General features: G+C 51.8%; 1 protein-coding gene across 1 annotated transcript; it reads right to left on the bottom strand.

The window, feature by feature from the left end:
• Positions 1 to 11,340: 11,340 nt before the first annotated feature.
• Positions 11,341 to 16,380, bottom strand: Fbxl12 (F-box and leucine rich repeat protein 12). Its single transcript, XM_003461706.5, has 3 exons — positions 16,067 to 16,380; positions 15,881 to 15,953; positions 11,341 to 12,684 (listed from the first exon to the last, which is right to left on the bottom strand). Exons 1-3 carry the CDS (start codon positions 16,150 to 16,152, stop codon positions 11,863 to 11,865), a joined length of 981 nt encoding a protein of 326 aa, XP_003461754.1. The 5' UTR covers positions 16,153 to 16,380; the 3' UTR covers positions 11,341 to 11,862.

Below are 16,380 nucleotides of genomic sequence, written 5' to 3' on the forward strand. Positions count from 1 at the left end.
GGGAGGATTGCTATCATTTTGAGACCAGCTGGGGCTACATAGTTCAAGGCCAGCCTGAACTACATAGCAAGACCTTGTCTTTAAAAAAATTATCAACCGTGCATGGTAGTGCAAATTTGTAATCTTAGCACTGTAGGAGGCTGAGGCAGGAGTATCACAAGTTTGAGACAAGGCAGGGCATTTTTCAATTTAAGGATAAATAATGCGTCAATAAATAATGCAGAAAAGGGCTGAGGATGTAACTTGGTGTGAAGGTCCTCATTATTCAATCCCTAGTATTGCCTGGGGACCAGGACAGCACAGAATTTACCAGGTAATATAATACTAAATATCTTTGCCTAAAGACCTGCTTTAAATAAATTATCAGTAAAGCTCTTGAGCAACAAATTACATTAGGGAAAAACCCATAATATTAGGAGTAAAGGGAAAGCAACAGAAATGGCAAGCATCTGAGTAATTATAATTTACTATGTCGTACACTCGTGTTCTTAATAATTACTGAAATGAGTATTTCAAGTTATATAAATACATAGGACACCTATAATATAATAGGGTGAAATGTGATCTCTATTTCATTAAAGTTCTATATTTCAATAGTCTGGGCACCTATTTAGAACAAGAATATGCAATGTAACTATTGTAGATTTCTTCCTGTATGATCACTGTTTCATTTTATTATTGTTTTATTCCTTTTAAAATTAAAAAATGGGGCTGGAGATTTAGCTCAGTGGAATAAATGCCTCCCTGGCAAGCATAAGGTCATGAGTTCAATCCCCCAGTACCAAAAAAATAAATTTTTAAAAGTTCTGTATTTCGATGGGAATATAGCATTCCATGTGGCCTGATAACTTAATTATGCATATTTTAATCACAAAAAAACATATTCAATGAGCGGCTAGAGGTATAACTCAGGTGGGTAAGCAAGTGCAAGGCCTTGTGTTTGATCCCAAACACTTAAAAAAAAAATACAGTAGGTAAATTAAAGTACTAGTGAATGGTTAAATAACCCAAAGGAATAGTGAAAAAAAGAAAATACAACAATGGAAAAAAGTCAATAACAGCAGAATTGAATCCAAATATAACTTGAATGATTACACAGAAATGGCCTAAACACACCAAATAAAAGGATGGGTAAAGGGTGGGTATCCGTGCCTCACATGTGTACTGCCTCCAGGAAACTCACCTAAATACAGCAACCCTCAGCTGCACATGTGGAGAGCTGCAAGCCACTGCCCTCAGGCACAGGGTTGTTCTGGGTGGGTGCACACAGGGAGTTGTGTTGTTGTGTGGTACACATCCTGGAATACCCAGTGTCCTAAGGAACACTGGGACAATTCAAGCTGCTTGAGACAGTGGTTTAGCTCAGCAGCATAAGCACCTGCTTGGCAAGCGTAAGGTTGTGAGTTCGATCCCTGGTACTGCGAAACAAAGTCTCTTGAATCAGTTCAAGCCACTCGACACCAGGGCTGAAGGGCCCTGTCGGATGGATAGCCCGGGTATGAGAAGCCCTGTTAGGGGGCCAGACCTCAAAGTTCTCTATTACTATGGTTTGGTTCTGATGTGTGTCCTCCAGGGTCTCATGTGTTAGAAACTCGGCCCCCACTGTGGTGATGTTAAGAAGGGGTGGGATTTTTAAAAAGTGGAGCCTCTCTGGGGACCCCAAGCCCAGCTCCTCCCTGCTCTCTGGTTCCCTGTCTCACCACATAACCTCTCCCTCTCTCACACACACCCAACATGTGGTTTCATGTGCCATGGTTTTTTCACCAGAGCTGTGCTGTTGCTGAGGCCATGTGTTTAACATCCACAACTATAAACAAAACCTCTTCATAAAGCATCCAGCCTCGGGCATTTTGTTATAGTAACAGAAAATGGACTAACAAACCTAAGAGGACTGTGTTCTGAGCACCACAGGATGCCTTTACCCCCACATCCTGAATGCCTGTGCGTGGCTGGATGCCACAAGAGAATTCCTTTCCTTTCCTCTGACCTTCCCGTGCCTCCTGCACTAGGCTTGACATGTTCAAATGTGAAAGATGAATAAGAATCCAGTTCATTAGTCCAAGTCAGGTGTTGAAGGTGATTTTGAGGCTGAGATGAATCCATTTGCACCCTGTCTATGCATCTAAATCGCCTTATGAAACAACAGCTGGCCGTGGTGGTGCACGCTGTGGTCTCAGCCCCAAGTCTGAGGCCAACCTGAGCGATATACCCTTATCTCACAAAACAACAACCACAAAGCAGCCTGTATATTTCTTAATTTTTTTTCTCTTTTTCTTTTTTATTGGTACCAGGGATCAAACTCTCGACTGTCTGCCTGCAAAGCAGGCGCTTATGCTGCTGAGCTAAATCCCCAGCTCCAGCCTGTATATTTCTAACTAACAAAATACAACATAAGTTCTTGACCTTTCCCAAAATGAGGTGAACAATCCCCCATCAGAGCCTAGATTAACTCTGCCTTAGGCACATTCTTACTGAACGATCTGTTACCTACAGACTCACATCATGATCTGCATATAAAGAATGGGAAGAAGATGGAGCAAACGTGGCTTTGTATCACTGAACAGATGCAACCCAGCAAGCAGACAAACAAATAGAAAGCGTGCAAAAACCATTCATCATTCCCGTTTCTTAGAACGAACGGCTCTCAAGGCTTTAGTTGATACTTGTGGGTTACTGCTTCAATGGCTCACCTTCCCCTCAACTTCAGCCAGAACTGAGCAGCTCCAGGTCCTGTACCTCATCCAGTAACTCAAAGCTTCATTGCCAAAGGGTCTGCATCCTCCCTAGCTGCCATATTTCAGGTGTTAACTTTCGTTAACCTGTTCTGTTCAGCACAGAAGTTTGACTGTTGCAGAAATCTGGTATCAAACCAAATGGAAGGCGCTTTGCACCAAAGACTTGGAAGGCCAGTGTTCATTACCCAAGTGGGCTGGTGGGCCAAGTGCAAACCAACCAGCCCCAACTGCGAGTGAAACAGAAACTTACATTCTGTAAGCAGGACGTACAAAAGCTGGCGGCATGTCACCACGTGACTGGCTACAGGAATCAAGTCTTCTGCTGTCAGGCAGGTTTGCTCCAGGGAGGTTAGTCAGAGGGCTGGTTTATCATAAGGCGGGAGAAATAGGGAGGGAGCTGGGGCTGAGGGGTGGTTGCAACTAGGCAGTGCTTGACTATTTTATCTTGACTGTGTCTGTATGTCAGGCAGTACAGGTAGACCAGATGGTGCAGTCAGACCCAGTCAGGTCGGGCTGTCTCTTTGGTTTTGTTTTTTGTTGTTGTTGTTTTTGTCTTTTTTTGAGGCAGGGTCTTGCTATGCAGTCCAGGCTGGCCTTGAGCTCACTTTGTAGCCAAGGCTGGTCTCAAACTCACAACGATCCTTCTGCCTAGCCTCCCTCTGAAGTGCTGGGACTACAGGCGTGAGCCACCACACCGTTTGGGCTGTCTGTTTGCAGCTGACTGGTCAGTCAAGGCTGAGTGGAAAGGTCTAACTGGGCAGTGGGCTGGGACAGCAAGTCGTAACAGAGCCTCGTCAGCTGGTTTTTCACACCTCTGTCACGTGAGTAGGATCTAGCCTTCACCCTCTTTGGCTCCACTGTGTAGCTACACCCCAGTTTCCCTTTGGATGCTGAGCTCTATCAGCCCTGCTGTATGATTACACCTCTACCCTCTTTATTTGCAGATTAGCTTAATGGTATAAGAAGCCCCAGGTGGGCAGGTGGAACTCATATATTGGGACCTTAATTGCACCCCCAGGAAGAAGCATTTCCTGCTGGGGACGAAGCCCTTCACACCCCCCAGCATCCTCAGTTGCTGCAATTGGAAGAAAAAAGGTTGTTAGTGGACCCCCTTCCTCTCTGGGCCAGTCAGTCTCTCCCATTCAAAGCACCGCAGCTGAGAGGAAAGCCTACCCTTCCGTGAGGTCACCTCCAGGTGCCGCTGGGTTTCCAGGAAGCCTTTCAACCCCTCGCTGGCCAGCTACTTCTCACCATGGGGAGTGAGACCAGCAGATGGGGAGCTGCCCCCCACTGTCCTCCTTTGCATGAGAAATGGCTTCCTGGAGGAGAGCTGGTGCCAAGTGAGTCTGTGACCACGGGGAGAGCTTCTGATGAGCAGAAAGCGGCAGAAATGTGAGTCTGTTCCTGCGAGGATTAAATCCTCACGGTCACTTCTGTGACAGGACAGGTCTAGCCCGTCACCAAGAGGCCGTGCGGTCCCTCTGAGGAGCGATGCCTTTGGTAGTGCAGATTTCCGCCTCCAGCAGTAAGACACAGCAACAGCATTAGGTGGACCTACTGTAGCGGGGAGAGCATATTGTTAAACCCGTGCATACAGGTTTTATCCTTGATGCCATGGCTTGGTTTTTCTTTTCTCTTTCGGTAGTGATGATTGAGCCACTTATTTATTTATCTGCTTACTTACTTTGAAGCAGGATCTTACTAATTTAGGCTGAGCTCTAAGTGGCGTTTGGCCTGCCTCAGCCTCCCAGAGAGCCAGAATGCTTGGCGTTCACCCCCACACCCAGCTTTCTCTGCATTTTCTGTGCAAACAGGCTCCTGGGGGTGGCTGAGAAAGAAGTGGACACCTGCAGAGCACTGTTTGTCCGTCTGAATGCAAGCAGTCTGGTTTCTAGTGGTGCTCCTTGGATGGGCTTTCCTCGGTATCCTCTCTCCAGACTTCCTCGTCACCAACACGCCAGCTTCCCTTGCCAAGGCTGCCCGAGATCGATGTCTTCTGTGCCATGTCCTCTTGCTAATGGGAGTCTCCCACACAGCGCCTCGGCGGGGTAACCAACACTCGGTGCATGCTGGGGAGCCCAGGTCGCCTGGGCACCTGATGACTCGTGGTGGTGCAGTCTCTGTCCTGTCCCCGTCCCAAACCAGCTCCTAAGTCAAACAGTTTTGAGGTCAACGGGCAGGGTGAGCTCCAAGTCTCACATGGGCGCCTGTGAGAGGCTGCCACTCTCTTGCTGTGCACCATGGACACCGTGAGCGTCCTGGTATCCAGCGGGTCATTCACACTATGTGCTTGAGAAGCTGGAAGCCCACAAGGTGTGCGCATCAGGGCTTAGCTCTAAAATGGCCCTCAAAGCCACGTTCATTTGGAAGGTGACTGGGCACCGATTGCTGACTGACTGTTAGGAGCTGGAATCTGCGTGGAAGAGGCCCGGCGCGGGCGGGGCGTGGGTTGGATGGTTTATCTCCCTGCCTGCTCCCCATGACGGGGGCACCCTCTCCTCCACCATGCCCGTGCACTATCCAGTCCTGCCTTGGAGCCAGCTGACGGTAGGCGGAACCATTCTTCAAGTTGTGAGACCAAGTAGGTCAGGGCTTTTTGAAACACATAAAAGGCTGGGTTATCTGGCCCTGAATCTGTATCCTTTGCTCCGTAAATATGTCTTATAAAGATTCCTACACTAGTTATTACCTTCTGTTCATGGGATCCAATGCACAAAATAATAACATAGTAGAGAGGTTTCATGTTGTAAACAGTGTGAAGACCTCGAAAGCCTCAGGGAAACACTAGACTTTGGATCTGGAATGTTCCCCAAGCACACACACGCTAAGCACTAGGTCCTCAGGAAGGTTCTTTTGGAAATCTTTTGAGAGATAAGGCCCAGTGGGAGGTCTGTGGGTCACTGAGGGATGCCCTTGAAAGGGACAGTAGGACCAGTCCATCTGTTACCTCCTGGCCATGAAGTGAATGGGCTTGCTCTGCCCGAGGTCTAGGCCAAAAGCGACCAGGCCATTAATCATGGACTGAAACCTCGGGAATCATGACCCCAAATCAGTGTGTTCTCTCCCTCCCCTCCCTCTTCCCTCCCCCTCCCCTCTCCTCCCCTCCCCTCCTGTCCTCCCCTGCCCTCCCCTCTCCTCTCCCCTCCTCTCCTCCTCTCCTCCCCTCCCTGCCCTCCCCTCTCCTACCCTCCCTCCCCTTCCCTCCCCTTCCCTCCCCTCTCCTGCCCTCCTCTCCTCCTCCCCTCTCCCCCCTCCTCTCCCCTCCCTCCCCTCCCTCCCCTCTCCTGTCCTCTTCTCTCTCACTTGCTCTTTCTCCCTGCACTAGTGTCATTATTTCTGCAGTGCTTGGGTTTGAACCCACGACCTTCACCCTGAGCTTCATCCCTGGCCCTCTTGAGACAGGGCCTTGCTAAATCACCAGGCTGCCCAGGCTGGATTCAGACTTTGACCTTCCCGCCTGAGCCTCCCAGTGCTGGGATTACAGATTTGTGCCACCATGGCTGGTTTACATTACCAAAGTTTAAAATATAAGGCATAACTAAAGCTTTCCCACATTATCTTACCTCCATAAAATTTCTCTCCACTGCTCACTGTTGTGACTCACTTAGTAACATCCAAAGGATTTTCTACATTTCTCAAATTTTTGAGGCTTTTTCCACATGCCTCTGCGTCTGCCAGAAATTTCTAAAGGCTGTTCCTGTGCAGCTCAGGCTGGCCCTGAGCTCACTTTGTACCCCAGGCTGCTCTCAGACGTGCAGCCGCCCTCCTGCCTCAGCCTCCCGAGTGCTGGGAATGCAGGTGTGAGCCACACGCTCAGCTGTGTCCCATGCTTGTGACACACACGGGGCGGCTGCATACTGTTTTCAGTACACTGACCCCGGGCTTTGCACACATGAGATAAGCTCTCAACTGCTGGGCTACATTCTCAATCCCATTTTAAAAACTTTGTTTTTGTTTGAGGCAGGGTCTAGCTAAATTTCCCAGGCGGGTTCGAATTTGAAATCTTCCTGCCTCTGTCTCCCTTGAGGCTGGGGTTATAGGTGTGCACCATCATGCCAAATTTGTTGTGAGTTAAGTGGTTAACAATACTGAAACAAAAAACTTTCCAGCTGTGTTAAGCTCAAAAACCAAAATATGCTGTACTTATTACTTAATGTGCCTTTAGGACTCCTGTTTCTCTAGTAAAACTTATGTAACTGCTAGTAAAGTCCCAAGTTAGGGTACACCCCGCCCCGCACCCCGTGGAGCCCCCTCCCGCTTCCCTGTTTCTTGTAATTCCGCCCCCTTGACTCCTTTCAGGGTGACAAGCTGATCCTGTGCCCTCACCCCTCCCTTGCAGTTCACGGCTTTCTAGCACCTCACAGCCGGGGGGCAAGCAGCGGGCACTGCAGCGGGCACTGCCGGGCTGCCCTGGGGATCCGAGCCGCTGCTGAGCTCGGCTTCATAAAAGCACTGCTTTGAGGGGCTGGGGATTTAGCTCAGTGGCATAAGCGCCTGCCTTGCAAGCAGGCAGTCATGAGTTCGATCCCTGGTACCGGTAAAAACGAAAAAGACCAAAAAAAAAAAAAAAAAAAAAAGCACTGCTTTGTTAATTTTGAAGTCCATCATCTCTTGCCCGTATCACCAGCCAGGCTTGGCGGCACAGGCCTGTAACCCAGAACTCGGGGGGCTCTTCAGGACGAGGGCTGCGAGTTTGAGGCCAGCCTGAATGACATAAAGAGACCCCAACTCAAAGCAACAGAGGAGGGCTTAGCACTCCCCCGCTTCTGTGCTTCTCCTACATGTGAGTCAGGGTTAGATGTATTCCCGTATTTCCTGCAGAATGAGAATTGTTCCCGTCACAGGTTAAACCTCCACGTGAGGCAGGGAAACTGCGTGAGGATGTCTCACATTCTTTAGTTTCGTGAGGGCTTTTCCAGAACATCCAGGTGTGAACACCGAGGTCTGAAGAATGTCCCAGGGTTTCCGCACAGATCTCAGTGTCTAGCAGGTGCTGCCTGCTGAGTGACCTTTCACCCGCACTGCTGACACTCCCACGCGTGCTGTGTGCTCGGGGAGCCACCACTGCTGTGGGGCGGGAGGCTTTGCCTCAGCGTCTACGTCCCTGTCTGCAGTGTGGACTCCCGCACGCCCGCCCACATGTGGATCCCTTCCACGGTGCATCTGACATGCTTCATGAGCATGATATGTGCATGTAAGCTTTTCCTTACACTGTAAGGTTTGTCTCGAGCGTGAATCTGTGTGTGTCAAGTGAGTCCGCTGGACCGAGTCAAAGTCTTCCCTCATCCCGTACACACACTGGCTTTTGCCCCTTGTGAGTTCTTACACGCTGAGAGGAATGGAAGACTTTCCCATACTCTCTACACGTACCTGACCTTTCGCCTGTGTGAGTTCTGACGTGGAACAGGCAGAGGGCTTCTGTGCACTGTGATTACACATGCCAGCGACGCAGGAGCCTGAGGCAGGAGGATCTCAAATTTAAACCCCAACCTGGGCAACTTAGCACGAACCTTTCCCAGAAATAAAGTTAAATTTTAAAAGGGCTAGAGATGTATCTCAGAGCTGCCTGGGTTCACAAAACAAAACAAAACCGTATTTCTCTTTAAAACAAAGATTGGGTAGGTTTGTTTGCAGTTTGCCAAAAACTTTGGGGTTCCTTACCCGTGAGGCAAACCCCACAGCCCCGTCATGTTACTCCAGACTTGAGATTCAAAGGAAACTCACAGAGATATGAAGCTCATGCTGCTCTCTGAACCACTATGAAGTCTTTGGTCTCTGGTCCAGGGGTCTGGTGTCTTCCACCCACATCTCTAAAGCTAACTCATCAGTTTTTAGGTGGGGAGGGTTTTGATCCTAAGAAAAATTAGGGCATTTAGCACCAAGTCCTCAAAATGCCCCTTTTGTGTACCCAAGACTCTTGTGAAGACACAGGGACATTGTAAGTGAACAGGGACCAGAATGTCCACGTGAGGACTATGACTGGTGCGTGTGGTGGCACAAGCCGGTCATCTCAGCGCTTGGGAGGCTGAGGCAGGAGGACTGACACAAGTTCCAGGTCAGCCTGGTACGGTCAGTCAGCGCTGTCCTTTCCCGTTGCTACTAACAAATCTTAGCTCTCGCTGGGCGTGGTGGCGCCCGCCCATGATCCCAGGACTCAGGAGGCTGAAGCAACATCATCACTGACTTGAGGCCAGCCTGGGTTACACAGTGAATTCAGGACCAGCCCGAACTGTATTACCTAGGCTGCTTCAAAAAAATCACAGATGTCAATTGGAGTATCGGATGGTTCAGCAGATTCCCAGAACATGATTCTTTGCACTTTCTCCCAAAGTAATTGTGAAGGGGGTAAGAATGTTGGTTCACTCAATTCCTGTTGAGAGCCTGAAATTTACAAGGTGGAGACGCGCTGCCACCTGCTGGCCTCCCGCGGTGTCACCTGCAGTGTACCAGCCTTGGTGGGGGCGGTTCTGAGGGGCTCACTGTGCAGCTCCTGCAGGCCTTCAGCTCTCAGTGACCCTCCTGCCTCAGGCTTCTGAGTGCTGGGGTGCCAGGTGGTGCCGCCATGCCCTACTTCAAACAGCTGGGGGGCGGGCGGTGTTTTGTTTTGGTTTTGCAGCTGTTTTTTGAAATGAACCATGAAATTTGTTTCCTCCTTAGGAAATTCTCATTTTAAAAAAGCATTTTTGGCCGGCTGTGGTGGTGCATGCCTGTAACTTCAGCACTGGGAGGCTGAGGCAGGAGGACTGCTGTGAGTCTGAGGCCCTGTCAAAAAAGACCCAACAGAACAAAACTCCAAGGTTAGGCAGAATGGGGCTGTCCTGTCTTGGAAAACACCAGCAAAGCACGAGGACAGTATGACTTTGAGAAACAGCTGGAGCCAGGCATGGTGGCACATGCCTGCCACCCAGCACCGGGGAGGCCAAGGCAGAAGGATTTCAAGTTCATGGCTTGGCCTGAGCTACAAAGGGAGATCCTGTCTCAAAAAAAAAAAAAATTAAAAATATAACTAGATCCGTATGAAACATACACTGCATATACTTCCCCTCTGTCTTTATTCCCTAACAATGCAGAATAACAAGTGCTTACACTGAATTAGGGTTTTTGTAACCCAGGCTGGTTTTGAACTCACAAGGACTCTCCCACCTCAGCCAAGTGCTGGGATTCCAAGCGTGTGCCACCACGCCTGCTCCTCATTAGTTCTTACAGATCATCTGGAGATCATTTATAGTGTACCACAGCGTGCAAGCAGGTTCTGCCAAACACTGTGATATTTACAGAATGGACTTGAAGACCTTAAGACTTTGGTGTCTGTGGGAACCCTGTACCGGGGCACAGGTAGAATGTATTCCTGACAGCTCTGGAGGTCAGAAGTCCAAGGCCAGACACCAGCTGCTTTGACACGCAGTGCAGGCTCCCCGGGTCAGACAGCGCCTTCTGTGTGTGACTCACGTGGCAGAAAGGGCAGGGGTCCCTCTGGGGCCTCCGGATAAGGCACAAATCCCACGTGTGAGGGAGCTGCTCTTTGGGTGTAGTCATCCCCCCCAAACTCTTCTGTTTTGTCCTGTTTTGTTTTGGAGACAGGGTCTCGATACGTCGCCCAGACTGGTGTCAATCTGGCCTGCATCCTCCTGCCCAGCCTCCACGTACTGAGGTTGCAGGCTCATGCCATCACACCAGCCAGAGATTTCGAGCCATGTCCCTCACTGTCCCCAGTTGTGAGTTCCATTTCAGTGTTCCAGCCTGTCCCCAAAGTGTCCTGGGCTGGAACTCCGAAGTTTGTAACAGCTCTGCACAACTGGACCCTAAGCTCGGAGGCAACCGACAACCCAGTGCTCACGGGGCCACATGGGGAAGGCCGCTCTGTCCCAGGCGCTGAGTGGCAATGCAGGAAAGGGACATCTCCAGCTCTCCTCTGACCCAGGAGCTTAGAAGGAATGGCCGGGGGCCAGCCCTCTCTCTCCAGCCTCTGCCGCCACAGGAACACTGATCTGGACTTAGCTACACACACCCGGCCCAGCAGCACTCAACACGCAGGGCCGGGAGTATACCCGAGACTCCAGCCACTCAGGGCCTGGGGCAGGGACAAGTTCAAAGCCAGCCTGGGCAACTTGAACAGACAGACCCATCTCAACATTAAAAACACAAAGGGCTGGCGGGTGGAGCTCAAAGGCAGAGCACACCTGCGGTTACCTCCCAAAGCAGGCACACACAACACACACAACGGAAAAACAACAGAGTCCTGCTCAGGCTGTCACCTGCGCTCTTCAAGTGGGTCAAACTTAAAAGACAGGAAAGGGGTTGTCATTTCCCAAACCCCTGAAAACCGAGCCCCCTGCGACACCCGCCAGCCTCTGTCCCCACCCTCTGCCCCTCTCTGCCACCCAGCGCCCTTCCCGCCCCCGGGGAAACGTGTCCAGCTCCTGCCGGCCGGGGTCTCTGCCTTTCCCGTCCTGCCTCAGCCCCGCTGGGCTGGAGGAGTGACCCACCCGCTGTCCTATAAGACATCTCAGGGCCCCCCATTCCTGTCTGTCACCCTGCGTGCCCTCTGAGGTCCACACAGGCCACTGGGTCACTTGTGGGGTGACCTAAGATCTAGAACAGTCGGGGGCGGGGGGAGTGTGGAGCCAATACACTCAATGCTTTTTTGAAAAATGATTGTTATTTAACAGCAAAATAATATACACTGTGACAAACCTGAAAAAGGCAGAATACAAAATTCAGAAAATACATCTGAGCACCTTTAGAACACCTCGGTTAGCCCCAGCCCGTGTGTACTGGGTAAACGGCACCCGGGGGCCCAGTCAACCTGTCCTGCCGGCCCTGGAGCCGCCCATCCTCATCTACAAGGCCGAGGGTGCCGTCCTGGGGCCCGGGCTGAGGGGTGTAAGGCACTGCGGTCCCCGGGGAGGGCTCTGGCCTTTGCCATTTCTAGATGGACCTGCACAGTCACAGCAGGCCGAGCCGAAGGCCGCACGGCTGGCCAGCTACAGTTGGTGGCATCCAGGGTCCTCAGGCCCTGGTTTTCTCTACCCAGAGCCCTGGAGCCCCAGGAGCTTCCCGCGTCACCGTGGCGAGGGCCTGGGGCTCCATAACGGTCACCGGGATGGGGCCCGGGGCCTGGAACCGGTCACATCCACCAGTCCAGGGACTCTTTGGGGCAGGGCCTGACGATGACCACGCAGTGGGGCAGCCCCTGGCACAGGACCCGCTCGGCCTCCTGGCCCTCCCAGCCCAGCCCCTGCAGCTCGAGGGCACGCAGCCTGGGCATGGTCAGGCAGGAGGCGATGATCTGGGCTGGAGAGGGCATGTCGGGGGTGATGAGGGGGCCCTGCAGGCACAGGCTCTCCAGCGCGGGCATCCCCTCCAGCAGGGCCAGCCCGGCCGCCGAGAGGCCCCCCACTGTCAGGCGGAGCTTGCGCACGCCCCGCAGGTGGCGGCTGATGGCCCGCAGGGTGCTGTCGGCCGGCAGGGTGCAGCCCAGCACCTCGAGCCTCTGCAGGTAGCTCAGCTGCTGCAGGCTGGCGTCCAGGCCGGTCTCGGTCACGCGGTAGGTTCCGCCCAGCACCAGCGAACGCAGGGCGCGGAAGCGCGGCAGGCCCTGCAGGTGCTCGTCGCGGAAGGCGGGCACGCGGTCCAGTACCAGGCACTCAAGCCGCGGCAGCACACGCGGGTCCTGCTCGCGCAGCAGCCAGACCATGGAGATCTCGCAGCTGTGCAGCTCCAGGGTCTGCAGCGTGGGCGGCAGGCTGGTGATGGGCACCGCGCTCAGGTCCGCCACGTGCAGGCACAGGCGCTTCAGGTTGGGGCACTTGTCGCCCAGGGCCCGCAGCAGGGCGGGGGACAGCTGGGGGGCCTGGGAGCCCGAGAAGAGGTAGCCGCCCATCCGCAGGGAGTAGAGCCGGCTGGCCATGTAGCGGCGGAGCAGATGCCACATGACCTTGGGCCGCATCTGGAAGAGCCGGGGTCGGCGTTACCGGGAGAGAGGCTTGGGGCTCCGCAGGCTCAGCCCTGTCTGTGGACAAGACACCTCCCGGCCGGGCTCTGCCCTTCCCCTGCCCAGAAAAAAGGTCCATCTGGCTCCCCACGAGGCCTGCTAGGGCTTTGGGGCTTTTGGGTTTTGTTTCTTGAGACAGGTTCTTGCTATGAAGCCCAGGCTAGCCTCAAACTCACAGACACCCTCCTGTATCAGCCTCCCTAGTCCTGGGCTTACAGGCTGTGCCACCACACCCAACTAAAGTGCTAAACTAAATAAACCCGAGTGGGAAAGATCCAAACGGATCTGACTCTACCAACAGAATCGGTTCTTGTTATCTTCTGATGTAAGAAAGCCTTTCTTTTTTTTTTTTTTTTTTTTGGTACCTCAGGCTTGACTAGCAGCCTCTTATGCCACTAAGCTAAATCCCCGCCCCTAGAAAGCCTTTCCTTAACACTCTCTCTGGAAGAAATGAACTACACGGAGTAAGACTCACAATGACTAACAGACCTAGGTTTAAAAAAAAAAAAGGCTGTATAATCCCAGCAATCGGGAGGCTGAGGCAGGAGGCAGCCTGGGCTACATAGTAAAGTCAAGCTACAATGGGACCCTGTGTTCTCAAAACACACGCAAAACCAAACCAAAGGCACAGCCTAGTAACAGAACTGTGAATACTGAGAAGTTTGCAGAAAACAAAAGATAACGGAAACACAACGCATCCCAGGGTATGCATGTTCTACTTTAGGAAGAAAGAAAACTGCACAGCACAAACCTTAAGTTTATTTACCTAATTTTTCTGTGCTGGCGTGGAACCCAGGCTCTTCTGCACATTACTAAGGTGGGGTCTGGCACTGAACGAAAGCCCAGCACAAAAGCATAAAATAGTTGCCTGCTTGTCACACAGAAACTGGACTTATGTCATTAGTTTTGCTTTTCTGAGACAGGGTCTCACTTTGTGGTTCAGGCTGGCCTTGAATTCTCGGTGATGCTCCTGCTTCAGCGGCTAAATGCTAGGATTACAGGTGTGCACTGTAATCCTACCTCCTGGCCAAATTTAGACCTACAGGTCTGAGCCTCTGGGCCTGGACTCACTGGAAGTACTGGTCACTCACGTCCAAGGGCAGAGGCCACAGTCAGCAAGCTGTGCAGTGGACACAAAGCCAATGTACACGAGTCACCTTGCCTTGTAGAACAATGTCATTGATGAGGAAGACACTTTTAGGCTTCCTAATACCAAACGTGAGCTCTAAAGTGAAGTACAGTTTCTTCAGGCTGCTGGGAACTGCTCTGGCTTTGGGAGTTTCTGTTAAAATTTAAAATGTGAGAAATCCTGCCACCTGTTTTATCTTCAAAGAACACAGTAAACTGTAACAGTGGCTCCACATGGCCAGATCTGCCCACCTGTGGATCAGAAACATTCAGAAAGGGCCAGGCATATAGAAGTGTGAGATTGAGTTCACTCCCTGGTACCAAAAATAAAAACCAAAACAAAATAATCAAATGGGTCTTTAAAAACAAAAACCGTGTCTGTACTGAATATATTCAGGCTTTTTTCTTTCTTCTTTTGAGACAGGGCTCCATCATGTAGTCCCAGCTAGCCTCCAACTCCTGCCAACCCTCCTGCTCGGCCCCCTGAATGGGTCACACGTGTGTGCCGCCACACCCGACCAGGCTTTCTTCTCATCATTCCTAAATTAATACGGCACACCTATTTTCACAGCACTGACATTGTATTAGGTACTCCAGGTCACCAAGATAAGGCTAATAGTCTCCAGGAGGCCGTTTCAGGGTCTCTGCAAATCCCATGCTGCTTTATAGAAGGACTCAGCATCCGAGGCCCAGGACCCGCCCACAGTGCCAGGGCTGGCCGCACCTGCACCTGTTTGTGTTCTACAGTACAAAAGCAACGGGAGCATTTTCTGTCGCTGGGGAGAAAGAACAGGGCAACTGGCAGACATGAAAAAGACAGGTGGCCGTGGTGGCCGTGCCTGCCACCCGCACTCCAGAGGCTCAGGCAGGAGCAGCGTGGCACGCTCCAGGCCAGCTTGGGTTACAGAGTGAGTTCAAGGCCAGCATGAATTACACAGTAAAACCCTGAGAAAAGACCAAAAAAAGAAAAACAAAAACAAAAAAACACTGGTGGTAATATTTGATAGAATTAAGATGTGTTATGTTTGGTTTTCTCTTCAAAAAAAACTAACAAGAACTGTGGGAGTAATAAAACCCAAACTGTGTCTGTTATTGTAAAAAAGAGAGGAAAAGAAAGTGCTCTAAAGGATATAACTGCATGTATATTTAAGTGTGTAAGATAAAAAACCATATTACTAAGTTTTTGTTGGATCACTGAACAGAACTGTTTGCAATCTCTCTGAATGTCCACTTTGTATGCTTTAATTTTGTAATTTGAACAACTATTTCTAAGATGACAATATGCAATCTATTAACCAGTGATTCCTTACTATTTATTTTTTTTGAAATTCTGTATTATTTGTACCCTTTTACTGTTTTTTTTCTCTTGAAATAAAAAAAAAAAGATGTGTTATGTACATGAACCACTTTGCTATGATAAATGTAATCACTATGTAACGTAAACTCAGGCCATGAGCCTGGCGTGGTGGCTCATGCCTGTAATCCCAGCACTCCGGAGACTGAGGCAGGAGGAGTTGGAGACCAGCCTGGGCTACAAAGTGGGCTCAAGGCCAGCCTGAACTGCACAGCGAGACCCTGTCTCAAAAAGACCAAAAAAACACAGGTCAGCAAAGAACATTTGATAACGTAATCGTAAACATGTAATCTGTGCTGACTATATGCCAAACATGGTTTTGCAACCTTTTTTATAAGCCTTCTGTAAACCCTGCACGAACTCGGCGAAATCTCACAGTAGCCCCGGTAGGTAATTTTTTAAAATATTATTTTGTTTTTTTGAGCCGGGAGGTCTCACTACGTAGTTGCGGAGGCTCCTCCGTACAGGCGGTGTGGGGCTGCGGACCGGACCCAGGGTCTCGGTATCCCTGTCTATCTCCATTTCTTGGATGGGGAAACTGAGGCCCAGAGCCACAAAGCAGCAGCTAAGCGACGGCACGAGCCAGCCCCAGACGGCCGGGCTGCAAACCTCAGCCGGTCCCCCCGCCGGCCCCGGGGTCCCCCGCCCCGCCGGGAGCCCGCACCGTACCGTGTAGAGCGTCAGGTCCACGTGTCGCCACAGGCAGCGGTCGTCCACCAGGCGCTTCCAGTGGTGGCAGACCCTGCGGGAGGGACCGGCCGTTAGCACGAGCCCGGCCCCGCGGGGCCCACGTGCGTCCGCGGCCCGAGGCGCGGCCCTCCCCGGCTCTGTCCCCCCCGGGGCGCGGGGCCGCACCTGGAGATGCGGATCCGGTCCCGGACCGGGAGGTAAGCGAAGATCTCCAGGAGGACGGAGTCCGGCAGGTCCGTCATGGCCGCCATGATCGCGCCGCCTCGATCGCCCGCTTCCGGTCGGGGACGCCGGAAACTGCCTGCGGGGGCACGGCAGGGCCGAGGGCCGGCGGGCGGGCGGCCGCGACTTCCACCGGCCGGCCCGGCAACGCTGTCTCTTACGGCGGGGAGCCGGCGAAATCCTAGAGTCACACCGGCGTGAGGCTCCCGGCACCTCCGAGCGGCTAAGACTGAGTCTGACTCCGCCCGGGGCGGGGG

Source organism: Cavia porcellus, unplaced genomic scaffold, assembly GCF_034190915.1.
Source record: "Cavia porcellus strain 051 isolate PalLab524CR breed Dunkin Hartley unplaced genomic scaffold, mCavPor4.1 scaffold_17, whole genome shotgun sequence".
Lineage (NCBI taxonomy): Eukaryota > Metazoa > Chordata > Mammalia > Rodentia > Caviidae > Cavia > Cavia porcellus.